We start from the raw sequence: 17,824 nt of genomic DNA, 5'->3' as shown, positions 1-17,824 counted from the left end.
TATACACACACACATATATATATATATAATATAGCTATCCTATAAAATGTTAAGAGCAGAGTGTTGGTTAATAAATGCAGCTAGAGTTACATTACTTCTAAGTAAATATTGATAAACTTACCATTCTAATAATATGCCTGATATTCCATTTAATGCTGCAATGAAATAAATATTTGATATGGTAAAACTCAAAATAAATCCTGAAAAATTATTCTAGGAGTAATGTAACAATTCCAATTAGACATCTGAATTGAAATATTGTGGGATATATTGTACTTACTCTTTTCATAAGCATTTAAATATGTTTATCAATCTGACTGGTTTTAAGTCAAACTACTTAGAACTATTTTTAATGAAATTGCGAAGATTAGCAACTACTTTGCTATCAAAATTTAGTATAGTAATTTTTTTCAAAGGCTTTATTTATACATTAAACATTAATTTCTTTGTGTGGCAGTAAGAGCCATTTTTAATGTGTTTCTGATTTCCTACTACTTTTATTATTTGTCTCAATTTTTTTACTGTTTTTTATTAACACTGCTTAATGTCCACAATTGCAATTTCTGGGATTACTACTTTCATTTGTTGAAGATATGTTTTCCAGTTTTAAAACAGTTCTCATTGTCTGTGATTTGTTTATATATATATGCAGTGCAGGGCTATCAAAACTTTTTGGACAAAAAAATTTCAGATTTTTTTTTTTTTAGTCTTTATGCTTACATGTTTGAATCTATTTCATGCTAGAATTTAGTTAATTGTTGTAATTCAATTAATTATACCAATTTTTTTCCTTTAACAATTTTTACATCGGCTTCTTTCCACTTGTTTCTTTTTAAAAATTACTAGGCTTCAGTTGAATATATTTTTACACGTCACTTAATCTTATCTAATGAGATAGATAATTTTAAATTTCTTTTGCTTTTTAAGCTTCATTTGCTATTAGTGATATAAACAACAATTTTTATTGCTGTGTAGTGAAATGCACAGGATTTTTTATTAGTATAAATAAACATATATGTGTGTGTTTTTGTATATATATGTATATAGACATGTGTGTGTATTTATATTTTTATGTATGTATTTTGGTATTCCTACTAGATTAAACAATGAAATGAAATTACTTCCCTTTAGAAATGATTTGTGTTATACTCTATATTCATAGATGGGAAAGCTACCATATTTCCTATCATTTCCCCCTTTTTCTCTCCATTGACTATGATCAGTAGTATAATTCTTCTCACAAAAAAAAAGGAACTGCTTTGAAAGCTTGGTAAGGACAGTTGAAGATATGAACAGTAGCTAGCAACATATCTACCCTTCCTTTTTTTGCTTTCAGCAAACTAGATCAATCACTTTCACTGCTTTTTTTTTATCAAGGCCAACAAGCATATATCACTTGTATATGATCATTCTTCAGGGGAAAACATATGAGGAGAAAGAAAATACATATTTTTCTTATAGATGGATGCCTGCATTCTTGTAAGAGTAGGTACAAAAAAATGATAGTTAACTTTTTTGAGAAATGGGAGGGAAAAACTCCTAATATACAAGTATATTATCAAGTATAAAAATCTATATATTCTTCCCTTCCCCATATCCCACCTTCCATGTGAATTACACATAAAAACTTGTATGTAGCTTTGGAGGGGTTATAATTCTCAAAAAGATAGAATGGGGAAATCAGACTATGTATTGTTTTATCATGAGAGTACTGAGCAAGTAAGAAGATACTGTTTGGTCCATGCTGGTTGGAAAGTGAATGGTATAGTCAAATAGTGGTATCAGAAACCAAGTTCACATACTTTTTTCCTTTACTATCTTTATGACTTCAAGTAATTGATTTAACCTATTTGGGGCTTAGTTTCGCAAAATGAGGTGTTTGGATTAACTAGTCATTCAGATTTTGTGTAGTTTTAAATCTGTGATAACCATATGAATATTTTTGTGATATTAAGTTGTATATAAAATATTTATATGAATTAATTTTAAAGGTATATTTATTTCACATAAGCTAATATTGATTTATGAAATCAATAGTTGAAATAATATGGACATATTTCTATAAGGGTACAGTAAGAAAGCTTCAACAAGAACTTGCTGATTCCCTGAAAAAACAATCCATGACTGAAGCTTCACTAGAAGTTACATCACGTTATCGAAATGATTTAGAAGATAAGAAAAAGCAACTCCAGAAGGAAGTAGATCAAATCAAAAGTAAAGTATGTATAACAAAAATCAATAATTTGTCATTGATTAGGTGAAAATGTTTTCAGTATAACATTTATTTTTTTCCTATATTATGTATTCTCCGGCACTATGCCTTCATTTAAATTAATTGAACAAGACCTATAATATCTACCATTTGTACCCTTAAATTGGGATGATTATTCACTGTTTAGGTAGTTAACAATTTTGTTTATCTATCCTCATAGTGGGAATGAAGTATTTTTCTAAGTCATAAAAATAAATAAATCATTTATATCATATTATGATTAGAAAGCCTTGTACCATAAATAAATAAGGTTCATTCATTCTCCCTCTCCTCCTCCTCTTCCCTTCACTATAAAAGCTTTTTCTTGACTCTTTCATGATAGATAATTTGCACCATTCCACTCCTTCCTTTTCCTTTCTCCCAATACATTCCTCTTTCATCCCTTAATTTTATTATTTTAGATATTATTCCTACATATTCAGTTCACACTGGTGCCCTCTATCTTTATATACTCTTTTAATTGCCAGTATAATGAGAAAGTTCTAATGAATTACAAGTATCATCCTCCCATGGAGGAATGTAAACAGATAAAATCTTATTAAGTCCATTATAATCACTTTCCTTATTATCTCCTTATGCTTCTCCTGAGTCCTGTATTTAAAAATCAAATTTTCTGTTCAGCTCTAGTCTTTTCATCATGAATGCTTGAAAATCCTGTTTCATTGAATTTCCATGTTTTCCCTAAAGGATTATACTGTTTTGCTGGATAGGTGATTGTTGATTGCTCTCTGAAATAACATATACCAAGTCTCTGATCCTTTAATATAAAAATTGCTAAATCTTGTGTTATCCTCATGATGGCTCCACTATACTTGAATTGTTTCTTTCTCAATGTTTACAAAATTTTTTCCTTGACCTGGGAATTCTGTAATTTGGCTATAATATTCCTGAGAGTTTTTCATTTTGGGATCTCTTTCAGGAAGTAATCAGTAGATTCTTTCAATTTCTATTTGACCCTCTGGTTCTAGAATATCAGATAATTTCTTTAAAGTTGATGTCTAGGCTCTTTCTTTGATCATGACTTTTAGGTGGACCCAAATTTTTTAAATTATCCCTTCTGGATCTATTTTCCAGGTCAGTTGTTTTTTTTTTTACCCCCCAATGAGATTTTAAACATTCATTTTTCTATTTTTTGATTCTTGGTTTTGCTTTATTGTATCTTTCTTTCTCAAAAAAAGTCATCTTCCATTGACTCAGTTTTCCTTTTCAAGGAATTATTTTTCTCAGTGAGCTTTTACACCTCCTTTCTCATTTGGCTTATTTTGCTTTTGAAAGCATTCTTTTCCTCATTAGCTTTTTGTATTTCCGTTTGCACCTCCATTTTCTCCCTAATTTTTCCTCTCTCTCTCTCTCAATTGATTTTCAAAATTTCTTTTGAGTTCTTCCATGGCCATAAACCAAATATTATTTTACTTGGAGGCTTTGGATGTAGGAACTTTGACTTTGTTATCATCTTGTGAGTGTGTGTTTTGATTTTCCTTGTCAGAAACTTTTTTGTTGTCTGCTCACTTTCATAGCTTATTATTCTGCTTTAATTCTTTGTTAAAGTAGGGCTCTGTTTCCAAGATAGATAGTGCAGTGCCCCAAGTTTCAGGGGTTTTGTGCAGATATTTTCAGAGATCTTTCTAGGGACCTGACTCTTTTCTGCCCTAGAATTGTTGTGTTCTTGCCCCTCTGTAGCTATAAGGTCTAAACCACAGAGTCTTTCCTTAATGCTAGTAAAGAGACCTCTTGTGAACTAAGTTTTGCAGTGTCTGGCATAAGGCCTCAAGAAACTACTACTCCCAACACCTGCTGATTTCCAGTGCCTTTCATCTTAGTGACAAACTTTTTCTGCCACTTTTCCAAGTCATCTTTTGTGTCTGAGCTGAGAGGTCTAGAAAACACCAGTTCTGCTATTGATTTAGAGGTCCCTAAGCTCATTCCTGCATTGCTGGTATGGGGCCAGGGTCAGGCAGTACTGGTGTGGTCTGTACCAAGACTGCATGCTGGACTCCTGCCCTAGTGCCCCAGACCTTTCCTGCTGACCTTTTAAGTTATATCCAGCTCTAAAATTTGTTTAGAATCATTCTTTAAAGTAATTTAGAGTGGTTTCAGGGAGAGCACATCAATTTTCTCCCTTTACTCCATGATTTTGGCTTCACTTTACCCTCCTATTCTTTTTGATCCACATTGATTAACTTTCAAAATATTAACTTTCAAAAAAAAGCATTAAGCTTCAGGCTATACAGTCTAGAAAATAGGTATGGAGTGAACCATAGAAGGAATAGAAAGGAAGCAATAAATTAGTGTCTATCTTTGGCAATATGAATCAGCTCAGTTAATTGGCATTTAGGACAAACTGGCACCATTTCTTCCCTTCTTTCCTTGATCATGCAAGTAACTAAACTTTTGCTGTATAGTAATTAGATAAAATTACTATTTCTTCCTTTTTCAATATTTAATCCATCAGCTAATGAATATCATTTATGTGAATTATAGTATGATGGGTTTTGACTAAGTTACAAAGAGTATGTGTAAGATGTATCCTCTGTTCTTGAAAAATTTCCAGTCTCTCTGGGAAGCCAATGCAAAATAGGGAAAATTCATTTATAATACAAGTCAGCATGTAAACAAATATAAGCATTTGTAAAAGGAAGAAAATAATTTGGTTAGAAATTAGATCAGATGATACTTAATCCAGTCCTCTTCTTCCCAACATGAAAAAAAAATACTCATTGCAAATTTCCTGAGTTAGAACTTTTTGGGGAAAAACAACTGTCAAACAGCTAGATTTAGTAACAAATATTCTGGATAAGCATAAATATAAATTATTAAAAACCTACGTTTGAAGGTTATTTTTCCAAAAGTTACTTTTTTAAAAAACATGTGTTTGTTCCTTAGGAGCAAGAGTTTTCATTATGCAGCTTCATAATCACCAAGCATAATCTTGCTCATTTTACATTGGACAACTTTCATGTAGAATATTGGTTTGGAATTAGGAAAGTGAAGTTCAATTCACCTTCTGAGATTTACTAGCTACTGTAACACCCCAGGAAAAATTTCTTAAGGCTGTTTGCTTCAGGCAAGTCTCTTGGCTTTATAGTTATAGATGGCTGTGATCTACATTGATGAAATTTCCTATGGTACTAAAATCATGTATTTTTCACTTAATGTATGGCATGTGCTCATAAAAATGAAATTGGTCATTTGGAATATAAAAATCTATATAATGGGCTACTACTTGATATAATAGTAGAAATTTTGGTAAATTTTAATATTTATGTACTGACATTGTTAATTCACAATTCTATAGAAGACTGTGATTTTATTTTTAAAACTGTAAAACCTGAGACATTTTGTTTGCAATTTTCATAGCTACAAGAATCTCAAGAACGGCACATACAGTCGCAACGATCTACTAATGAGTTGGAAGATCATATACAAAAGTAAGAGTTAAGGCATTTTAAAAATTTAGCATTATGATTAGTTGTAGAGCAGATAAAAGTGATAAACTACTACAATTTATTCAGAATATAACATAACTCAATACTATTATCTTTAAAAGTTTTATGTTCAGTGGGAGAAAAGAACATCTACTTAACTATGGCTTATTTAGAGATGAATGAATGAATTGTATTAAACACTAAGGATATCAATGCCAAAAACAAAGTGTCTGTGCCCTTAAGTAGAATTTACATCCTAATCATGGACATCCTAATCTCAGGACTTGGGTCCTGAGAATTGTAGGGGTGATGAATAGAGCTATAGGGAAGTAAATTGGATTACATATCCAAAAAAAGCATTGATTTTTAAGTTTTCAGTATATTTGAGTGCTACACTTTGATTGTAATGGAAATCTTCAGCAGAATTTGATGGATAAGCAGTATAAATTGCTCCTTAAAAAAAAAACCTATGCCAAATTATCTATTTTTCCCCTCAAGAACTAGGTGAGAAGCAGTGTAATCAAATGTAGAGAAAACCTGCCTACAAATCATGAAAATCCCCATGCAAGTTGTATGTTTGACATGTTATTAGCTGTGTGTCCTGGGAAATTTGTTCCCCATACAATTCCCCAAAAGTATACATTGCAGAGCTGGCACAGTTACACACTAGTGGGAGGAGTTTCCTCATCAAGAGTTCCTTCCCTATGCCAATAAAAATTTCATGTTTTGCTACACGTCCAGCCCTTAAAAATGCCCCCTCAAAAAATCTTGGATAATTATGCTTTATCAGTGTTTTTTTCTTTTCAAAAATAATACATTGTTTTTCATATCTAATTGCTAGTGTGGTATGTATGTACATTAAGAAAGTGTGTCTTAAGAATTATCAAAAGACAGGTTTTCTTTAAAACAAAAAAATTGATTGGCTTTATAATCTCCAGAAACAGTTATAAGACAACCAAGTTTAATAGAGAGAAGAACCTTGGAGTCAGGAAGAGCTGGATTCATATCCTGCTTCTGACATACACTAACTGTATGACCCTGGTCCAGTCACTGAATCTTTAAGTGCTAGCAGGCAACTTTGGAAGACTTGAAGTTGGAGGTTTGAATATATAGTGTCTTTCTACACCTAGGAAATCACAGCTCCAAAACATTATGATTTTAGATGCTGATCGTGTATGTATGAGAATTTATTAAAAGAATTATATTTATCTAAACATATCATATCATAAAGATAGCAGTAGGTATATACAAATGTAACATAAATTTCCTTAAAAGGAAGTACTGCTTTTTTAATTTTTGTATCCCAGATTTCAACTGCTGTCTATCTTCAGCTTCTGTGACTTTGAATGGACTGATTCTCTTTTTCTCCTCACTTCCACTTCATGCAATCCCTTACAAAAGCCCACCCCAAAAAAGCACTGCCTCTGGATTAATTCTTTTAACTCCTTTATTAAATTACTTTACTTCAAATATACTTCACATATTTATTTGCCTCTAGATGTTATTTTCATTTAGTAAGATAAAATCTCAAGACTGAAGCCCTTTTTACTTTTGTCCTTCTATCTATCTTCTAGAAATTGCAATTAAGCCCCTAAACTTTAATAAGAACTTGTTTAATTAAATTAAATATAAGAAGTCCTTGATATATATTGAATTGTTGAAAATATATTTATCTTTTTTAGGCTTGAAATTGAAAATGCCAGGTTAGAAGCTACAGTAAAACAGCAAGTGGGAAAAATTGAGAACATTCAGAAAAATATTTTGGATTCTACTAAAGTAAGTCAGCTCTGGGATTTCGTTTTTCTCATTTTAAAAACCTTTCCTTTTTTAAGCAATAGAATGGTAAGAATTTTTAATTGTAAAAAAAAACCAGTAGTTTATGTCATTTGATAACTAACTATATTCATATTGATTTAAGATGCTGTTGGTGTTAATCATTATTTTGTGGGAGGGATGAACTTTTTCCATATAAAATTAAAATTTTATTGGCATTGCATTATCAGATTAAAAAGTTATAATGAAATTTCAGGCAAGTGTTCACATTTTGCAAAGAATTAAAGAATAATTCAGTGTTGATCATGGTTATGATTTAGTCATCTTGATCAAAAGCTTTTTGATGAATTTTTTATATCAGATTAGTTGTCATAATTATACTTCTTACTAAATTATATCTAAATTATTAATAAATAAGATTTTTTTTTACTTGAGGATTTGTTTGAACTAATTAAAACCATGAATCAAATTAAAACATATTAAGTGCTTAGTTTGCGGCAAATCTCAGTAGCCACATGCCCAGATGGCCTGGGCCTAATGTGTAGCATTAATTTGTAGGAGACAGGTTTTACTTACTGGCATTTGTTTCTCTTCTCCTGTCTTTTCTGTTTAAGCCTTCCTAGTAATCCTAGAAAGTGGAAGCATTGGCTGATGATTCAAAAGCTACTATTACCAGGTGTGAAATGGAGTTCATTTTCCATATTCATGAAACAAATTCTACTTAGAGATTTTTTTCATATATTGAACTCCTTAAACAAGGAAGGAACAACCCGAAAAACCTAAAATTTAATCCTAATCCTATGATACTATTACAGTATTAGAGAAATAGTCACACATTGAAGATTGAGTCCTGGGCCAGCCCCTTGCTGTCTGTATAATTTGACAAATGGTTTTCTGTCTTTAGACCTCAGTTTTCTCATTATAAAATGATGTAGTAACTAATCACTAGGGTCCCTTTTTCTTCTAAAAGTCTACAGTTCTAAATGAGTGTTTTCCAGTTGCTTATTATTCTCCTATCAAGTCAGCTTTCCCAAATGTAGCATTAAAAAAAAATTTAATCTGTTCTTGCTATGTTTCTATGCGATATAACATAGATACTGAAAAAAATAAAAAATTAAAGTGGGTGGTTGTACACAAATTAGAAGCTAGTTGGAATGGCAGGCTTAATGTATGCCACAGACAAAAATAGAGAATGTAATGAAGAAAGAGCTTATTGTTGCAAGGTAAGAAGAAAAAACTGTATCAAAAAGATAGAACCTTGAGTTGCCTTTGAAGTGGGAAGGTATTAGTAGTAAGAGGACAGGAGAACAAGAACAGTACAGCCTAGGAAAATTAATTGCATGAGCAAAAAAACAGAAAAGTAAGTAAAGAAACAAGAAATAAAAGTTAGAAAAAGTAGATTGAGGTTAAATTTTAGAGAAGGAAAGGTTAGATAAGATAAATTAAGTCCCAATCTGTTGATCATAGTAATCTCATTGTGGGTTTTTGAGTAGGGAATTAATATGATCTAAACAGTGTTTTATAAAAAATTAACTTAGTATCTTCTAATAAGGATTAATGTAGGAGCAAAATTAAAAACAGAAAGACCCTTTAGGAGATTTTTGTTTTTATTAAATCATTGGCAAGTTACTTAATATCACTGTGCCAGTTTCCTAATTTGTAAAATTAGAAAGTTGGACTAAGGTGTTCACCTCTCAGTTTATGATCGTCTTATTGAGATTATGAGTTTGGACTAAAGTGGTACCCATGAGATATATGAGGAAACAAAAACAGTGTGAAGAAAAAATGTATGGGGATGATAAATAACAAATCAGATAAGAGAAACAGAATCCTGTACTGCAACAAAATGAAGGACTAAAAGAAAAGTTTTTGAGTATGTATAGAACTTCTGCCTAATGGGAATGCAGTTTCAGTAGACTAGTAGGAAGTTAATTCAGATTTCAAGGAAATAAACAAAAGTACTATGTTAGAGACTCAGCTTCAGAGCCAGGAGAACATGTTTTCAAATCTTAACTTTGACATGAAAGGTTTTGTAATCTGGGGCAAGCCTTGTAACCTCTTGATATCGTACTCCATTCCCTGAAACTAGAATTGCAGTTTCTAAATTGAAGACTAGGCTCAGGGTCTATTTCCCAAATGAGGAGGGCTATTTATTCCTTTGTAAGGTGGAGAAGACCATTAGACAAGGGAAAGGTTAAAAACCTTGAAAGGAAGATGTAAAGAAGACAGGTCATTTAGCTGGATCATAATCTAAAGCAAAAGGTACCTCAAGGATAATAACAAAATAAATTTACACAGGTTTCACCTCAGCCAAATACAAAGAGATTTGGGGAACAGCCTAACATAAGAACACATTTATAAGCCATTTCAACATGGGAATTCTTAGAGCATGGGCCCAATTGTGCCAAGACAAGTGAAATGGGGATGAGGGTCCATTTCCATTGGCTATTGACAAAGGGGAAAGGCCAGTACTTCTCCAAAGTGTGTTGAGAAAATTAATGCACATTCTATTGTTTTCTATGCATTTCAATGATTTTTTCAATTTATTAACATTATTAGTAAAAAGTAACACTTATGTGGAAATCCAATGAAAACTTTCATTGACCTAAATTTAAAAAAAAAAGTCTGTAATGAAATTAGAGGAAAGGTCATTTTAAATAAGAATAATCACTTTCAAATCTCTCTATATTTGTTTTGATTTTATAAACTACACTTAAATTGATATTTATAGTAGAATATGAAATGAATGAAAAGTACCTTTTTTTAAAATGTCAGTTTAGTTCTAGTAATATTTTTCTTTTTAAAAATGTTATCAAAGCTTGATACTGAAAGAGAAAAATTAAAGAAACTAATTGAATTAAAGCAATCCCTGGAAAATCGTCTAGAACAAGAAATGAAGAGAAATGATGAATTACAGAAAGACGTGAGTGGGTAAGACTCCTTTTTTTTCCAGAATGTTTCAACCAAGCATTAAGTAAGCAAGGACTTAACTATTTTGTTAAATCCTAAGTATAAATTCATTTTTATACATTAATGCTTGGATAATTAAAGTACACCAATTCTGAAATTTTTATTTTCATTTTATACTTAAAATTATTGCTGAAAATTAACACTTCTTACCTACATCTTTGAAATTATAGTAAAATGTTATATAGCACCTGTACTTAAACTATGTTTTTCAGAATCACATTTTGCAGCATTTGACAGTCTCTTGTTAAGTACACTATTTCTGCACATTAGTTTCTATAAGATTTCTATTCTGTTTTCTGATTTGTATTCTGTTTTCTATTCCAATTTAATTTCCTTTATTATTCCCCTAATTATTCATTCAAAAAGCATGATTCAGCATGTGTTGTGTGTAAAATATTGTGCTAGTCTCCAGAGCTGCAGAGATGGATATTATACAGTCACTGGTTTAAAAGTGATTACAATATAATAAAAGAGTTAGTACACAAATAACTGTTGTGCAAATAAGAAGATAGTAAGTGCTTAGGCAGTGATCCAAAGAAAATGCTATCAGAGACTGGAGGAGGAAAAGATCTCTTTTTACTTTATGGGATCAGCAAGATTCTATTAAGGATATGACTTTTGAACAAAAACCAATAAAATTTCTAGATCTCAAATTTAAGGCCCTTTACTTTGTGACAGAAACCTGCATTTTCATACTTTAATTATATTATTTTTTTTTATACAATAAGTTTCAATTAAACTGCACTGTTCTCTTCAAAACTTGCCTTGTGTTTTCCCACCTCTGCCCTGTTCCTGTAATGTTCACATATGCCTTCTGCACTCAACCTCACACAACTGCAGTTCCCCTATGGGCCTCTTCTGATCTTTGTTGTTGATAACATGTGGCCTTAACCATCACACTTCACATCCAACTTTTTGTGATATTTCCCTAATGGTCTTACTCTTTGTTGTTTACCATAACAATCTACATGTATGTCCTGTATTCTAGTTGCATGAGAGAACGGACCATAGTCTATCTAAATTTTGTATTCTATCACAGTCTTAAGAGTAAGCACTTAACGCTTTTTGATTGAACCTGAATTGAATATGGCAAGAGCCACCACTATTGAGGTATCAGATCCTTTAACCTCTAACCTCTCAGGGTATATTTAAGTGGCAGAGGAGTCTCCAAATCATCATGCATTTTCCAGGACTGTAATTCAGCTATATTATATTAAATAAGTTTTAGTGGGTTTATATTGAACTGCTTTTTTAGAGTACTAGTTCTAAGGGGAGAAATTCATTTCCTGTTTCAATCAGTCCAATTTGAAGTTACTTTTCAAGTTAGGGACTGCCTATATTTCATCCATTTAACAAACCTTTTAAATACAACTTTTTATTCTAATAACTGAAAATGGTATCATTTGTATTTTGTGGGCTAGGCCATTTAAATACTTCATGGGCTAATTTATACAAATCTAGACTTAAAATTACAAAGGCACAAATCATCACCATAAAGTTTTAAAAATAAATTTACTTATTTGAATTTCTGATAATATTAATGAAAGGTATCTCCCTTTTTAAAATTATTACACCTTGACCAGAATCATTTGGGGAATATTCTTCAATGAAGTGATATTACTGAAGATCTGACAATAAAAATACATCTTTTGAAATGAGTTGAAATTTAACAAAATATTGTCAGATTCAAGTTAAATGATTTCATTTATTTTATTCTTTGTGATTGAAAATAATTTAAGGCATTGGGTCAAACATAATATTTCAAAATGTATAATATTTAAACCATAAAGAGTTGGGCTTAATTATTCTGTTCATTCTCACAGATTTAAAAAATTGTTGAAAACAACAAAAAAGAAATTAAGAGAATATGAAAAAGGAGAGGTTATTTCCCAAGAAGTACTGAAGCAAACACATTTTGATGAGGATAGACAAATTAATAGGTTGAAAAATAAGGTAATTCTTAATATTGGAAAATGTGCAATGTCTTATCTTTTTATTTCTTTTGAAATGGATATAGATGTAGCAGGTTCTTAGACATCATGGGAAAATATAAAGTCTCCATGTTCAATATGCAAAACTTCCTACCTAAAGCTTAGTCATACAGTTCTTACTGCTCTCAGGAACTCAGTAGCTTTCTATATAGATTTGTATATTAAGAATTTTTCTTTTCTTCACATTATAGAAGTCATGTCAAAAAGAATTATTTTGATTGTGAATGGAAGTTGTAAAGATACAAATTTAGTTTTAATGTATAGAAAAATTTCTAATAGAGGGATCCCAAAGGGGAAAAAACTGTTTCAAGAAACCAAATTCTCAAAAGCCTTTTAAGATCAGTATTTGCAGGCCCCCTTAGAACCACAGAGTTCCTCTCAACACTCTACTTCTGTATGAAAAGAATATCTCTTTAAGAAATTTTTAAATGAAAAAGAATAAATAAAGCAACAGTTTGCTGGTAAGGTGATCTCTACTAATATTAAATATATACATATATCCATATACATACATACATACATATATATAATACAGAGTTAAAAGTTAAGGACTGGTTTAAGATTGGGAAGTACTCTCAAACTTAGATTTTCTTTCATTGCACCAATAATTGGGGGAGCACTATTCCATTGCACTATGCCCTATATACATTGCTTTTCTATTTTAGGGAAGCAAAGATTTTTCCCCCTGCTAAAAGAATAATATATTGACTAATATATCTAAAGCTACTATGTTTTGTTTTTAAGATTCTAGCATTTAATAATATTGAGACATTTCCCCCACTCTTAAGACTTTATACAAGTTATAATAGGAAAGTCCTAAAGAGGTTTTGAAAAACATAAGTATTCAAATAAGGTTACATTTACTAATTCTGTTTGGTCTGTATATATGATAACTAGTAAGTAGTATTACTTTTTAATATAATGACAAATGACTCTTTAGAAACATTTTATTTTACTATCATTACTTTGTTGTCCTGCAGTTCTCATCAATATTTATCACAAAGAATTGACTTCTTAACATTTAAGGAGTTTGTGCCATTTGGACCTCAGTAGTGTCACACTTTTTTATTTATCACTTATTTGAGTTGGTCATTTAACTCCTGGGACTAAAGGAAAAGAGGTAGAAATCCTGCTAAGCTTGTTGGTTTATTTTGTTGAGGCATTTGGGAAACAAGAAGAGGGCCACAACACAATAAAATCTTTGGCAAATGTAATATATTCCCTGGGTACTATTGCCAGATCTTTTGGATCAGAAAGAAATTATTTTCTGTGGCTCTGTGTTACACATCTCACCATGTAATATTCAAATTATCATAAATTCATTTGTTTTCTCATTAATGTCTGTCACCATAGAATCAGTGTTTTCATTGGAATGACAAAAAAGAATCTCATTGCTTTCCAAATTCCTTTTAAGATTTATTTATGCTTTAGGCCTAGCATTACTTAAGAAGGATTTGTTGATATCCATCTACGATGAATTTTTTTGATATGTGCTCACTATAATAGAAGTTGAAAAGAAAAAACACGTAAAAAATGAGAGAGAATCCAGAAGACAATTTGGGGTCAAGTACTAAATATAGATTATACAGATTGTAAAAAACTAGTAAATTAATTTTATGATTTCTGCTTTCAATCTTAACTTTGTTTTGGATTTGTAAATTTACCTAAATAATTGCTTTAGGAAATATATAATGTAAGGATAATGATGCATTTCATTACAATTTAATTAAAAATAATTAAATCCTTATAATCTTAAATTAGCATTTAAGTTGAAAGACTTTTTTTTACCTGTGTAATTTGCTAAATTGATATTTTATCTAAACAGAATGAAGACCTTACACAACAATTGGAAGCAACATCTTCAAAATGTATACAGTTGGAATCAATAAATAGAAATCTTCGAGAAGAATTACTTTCTATGAAAAGCTTGCAAAAAAAATGTGACAGACTGGAAAGGAATAAACGAGAATTAGAAGAAGAAGTAGTTGATCTTAAGCATCATTTAGAAATTACTAAACTAGAACATAGTCAAGTAGAACAATATAAACGAGAGATTGAAGAACGTGCAAACCAAGAGATTGTAGAAAAACTAAAGGAAGTCAACCTATTCTTACAGGTTACTTTATTTATCACTACTACACTTTTAAAATATTTCCATGTAAATGAAGATTTAGGATTTTTTTTCCCCTTTCTAAATCCAGGATTTTTTTCCCCCCTTTGCCTTCTTTTTTCTATGGTCTCGATAAAGTTGGTGTCACCATAAAAAAAGAAAGTAATGGCCTTTGAAATTTTAAGTGAAAATAACCATATATGCTATCAAGTATTTTGGGGTTTTTTTATTGATTTTGTGGGGGGGTTCCAAATTTATTTTATTTAAAGAAACAGAATAAGAAAAACAGAAAAGGAGTACAAAACGAAACAAAACAAAAGGAACATTGTCATATGCCCAGCAGAATGTCAGGGAGAACTCAAAACATATAACAACAAACACCAGTTCAAGAAAAGTAGAAGAAATGTCCATCTTTTCTTTAGTTCCTCATAAATTGCTTTTTTGTTCTGTTACGCACCTTTTTTATTTTATTTTTTTTCTTTTCATCTTTCACCACTCCCAAGCAGTTTGTAGTTAAGAAATTATATATTTTTATATACATATGTAGATAGATATATACACATACATCCACACATGCATACACATATTTTCCTATCCCTGCTGACCTTTTGCTTTAATTCTACTCCTAACTTACCTTACTCTTACTCTTACTTAACCTCTCCCCACATATGGATCTCTCCTTTGTCTTCTTCCCTCACCCTTTGCTTCCCTGTTCACCCATATCTTCCCCCCCTTATTTCTTTATAGATTGTGGAGGGTACTATACCCTTCATAAATTGTTACCTATTTAACCTATTCTGATGTAAGTAGGTTTTCAGAAGTAGGAGTTCTCCTTCTCCCTCTAATGCCTCTGTATCTATTCTTCCTTTGCATCTCATTCATATAATCTAATTATTATTTTTACCTTAACTCTACCCCAATTTTTCTTTTGAATTGTCCTATCGTTCCAATCTTAAACATATGCTATACATTTCCTATGTTAAAAAAAAAAATAAACAATTTATCCATGTTGAGTTCCTTAAAATTGATCTTTGATATCGGCTCTTATATGTTAAATTTTCTTTAAAATTTGGGTTTGGTTGATAGAAAGTCCTGAAAATCTGCAAGTTCATTGAATGTCCTTTTTTTTTTTTCTCTCTTTCAGTATTATAATTTTGCTGGATATGATTTTTTTTTTTTTTTTTTTTGGCCACAGGCCTCATTCTTTTGATTGTTGATAGATATGATTCTAGGATCTGGGCTCTTTTATTGTGGCTGCTAAGTCCTATACAGTTCAAATTGTAATTCCAATATATTTGTTTTTTTCTTGTTTCTTGTGAAATTTTCCATGTGATCTGGGGGTTTTGAAAATTTGGCAATAATGTTCCTATGTGTTTTTCATATTTAGGTGGGGATTGGTGGATTTTTTTGTTTCTACTTTCTCCTCCTGTTCTATCACTTTAGGACATTATTCTTGGATTATTTCGTGCATTATTGTGTCAAGGTCACAATTTTCAGGCAGTCCAGTTATTCTTACATTTTCTCCTCTTAATCTGTTCTCCATAGCTGTCATTTTTATTTTGTTTCACATTCTGTTCTATTTTTTCATTCTTTATAATCTGGTTTTTTTTTTTGTTTGTTTGTTTTTTTGTAATCTCATAGCTTCACTGGCTTCCCCCCTTGCCCAATTCTGATTTTCAAAGAGTTATTTTCATCTTTGAGACTGATCTCCTTTTCTAGTTGGCTAACAATTTTTTTCATAATCATCATGTTTTCCTTGTATGATTTTTGTTTATTTGTTTATTTAGTTTTTAGTTTTTCCTCAAGATGTTTCATTTGATTTTTAAATTCTTTTTTGAGTTCTTCCATAAATTCTCTTTGGGCAGAGAGCCATATCACATTACTCTTTGGGGTAGAAGCTTTTTTTTTATTTCAGGGTTCTTCTAAAGAACCACAGTCTTCCCTGTTCCCATAGTAGGTTTTTATAGTTGAGGTCTTTCTTCTTTGCTGGTTTATTTAAAAAAAAAAAAAAAAAAGACAAGAGAGATTAGTGTAAATACCTTTAGTCCTGGAGTGGTGCCTCAAGCTTTACCTTGGTTCTCCCATCTGACCTAGATTTCCAAACCAAGAGCTCCATTCTCCAGTAAGTGCCTGCAGTTAGCAGTGTCCCTGCCCATCTACTTCTGCACTTAGCAGGTGCTGATTCCTTCTCACCTAGGGCTGTGTCTACAGCACAGGTGGGCCTGGCATTCCTAATCATCCCTCTGTCTTCCCAGACTTAGACCCTGACTCCACACAGTCCAGGATATGAAATTCTCTGTGGTTCCTGCTGAAGCTCTAGCCATACCCAGCTAGCCTCAGGGTTCCCCATTCAGTGTTTCTGTGGAACTAACCCAGAGGTGTTTGCACTTCACACTGGTTAATCCCAGGCCTGAGTCTTCAGATCTTCTCCTGTTTTGTGTGGAGGATCTTTGTTCTGCCCCAAGTCTTCTTGGTTTTTCACCAATCTATGTTTTCCCTGAGGTACAAATTTGTTCTATCTGTGGGGGAAATTGGGAGAGTTTGAAATGTACCAACCTACTCTGCCATCTTCCAGAATCCTCCCCTTGCTAAGTAATTGGCATAATTTTAAAAAATTTTCTTCCCAATAGATATTTCAGTTGTAACAAAATATTCTGGAAAATTCTAGAGTTTAAAATTTCTTTAAAATTATAACTATTGTTTTTTATAATTTAATATATTAGCACAAGAATTAGAATTTATGAACTAACATCCAGTAGAAATAGTTTGGGTTTTTCTTAACTTCAAATTTAACTCAGCTGACCTTGATGATAAGTTCTTTCAAAGTTAGATCTATTTTTAGGAATTCAGAATTGTTCTCTGAATCACTGACTGAAATAGAAATTGAAACAGAATGTGGCAACGAACATCTTATAATTTTCAGGATAGAGTCAGGCATTTTTTTGTTAACTTTTTTTCCTTTATTTTCCATTTGGTTTAGACACAAGCAGCAACCCAAGATTACTTAGAACAATCAAGAGAAAATAGCAATGCTTCAATAAGAAACCAAATGGAGAATCGAATTCGAGATCTGGAAGCTGAACTCTCCAAAATGAAAAACTCACATCAAGACTCCACTAAGGCAGAACTAGAAATATATAGACAGCTTTATTCTGAAGAATTAAAAATCAGAGAATCATTGTCAAACAAATTAGACAGGTAAATCTGAATATATAGACACTTAATCTTATCAGATTACTTTTAAAGTTTTCCATTTTGAATATAACTAATACTTAATGGATAT

The 17,824-nt window shown here is 31.3% G+C and overlaps 1 protein-coding gene across 6 annotated transcripts in view; it reads left to right on the top strand.

The window, feature by feature from the left end:
* LOC100920658 (ankyrin repeat domain-containing protein 26) overlaps nucleotides 1-17,824 on the top strand; it is a 93,085-nt gene that overhangs the window by 63,980 nt on the left and 11,281 nt on the right. For 5 of the 6 annotated variants that reach the window (XM_031938880.1, XM_031938881.1, XM_031938878.1 and 2 more), the window contains 7 exons: nucleotides 2,067-2,219; nucleotides 5,630-5,700; nucleotides 7,380-7,473; nucleotides 10,289-10,401; nucleotides 12,264-12,393; nucleotides 14,257-14,547; nucleotides 17,522-17,739. In XM_031938880.1, the coding sequence (XP_031794740.1) occupies nucleotides 2,067-2,219; nucleotides 5,630-5,700; nucleotides 7,380-7,473; nucleotides 10,289-10,401; nucleotides 12,264-12,393; nucleotides 14,257-14,547; nucleotides 17,522-17,739 (1,070 nt within the window). The remainder of the gene's footprint in view (nucleotides 1-2,066; nucleotides 2,220-5,629; nucleotides 5,701-7,379; nucleotides 7,474-10,288; nucleotides 10,402-12,263; nucleotides 12,394-14,256; nucleotides 14,548-17,521; nucleotides 17,740-17,824) is intronic. The other variant, XM_031938879.1, reaches the window with a different exon arrangement.

Source organism: Sarcophilus harrisii, chromosome 5 (genome assembly GCF_902635505.1).
Source record: "Sarcophilus harrisii chromosome 5, mSarHar1.11, whole genome shotgun sequence".
Taxonomy (NCBI): Eukaryota; Metazoa; Chordata; class Mammalia; order Dasyuromorphia; family Dasyuridae; genus Sarcophilus; species Sarcophilus harrisii.
This window is presented reverse-complemented; position numbering and strand designations above follow the sequence as displayed.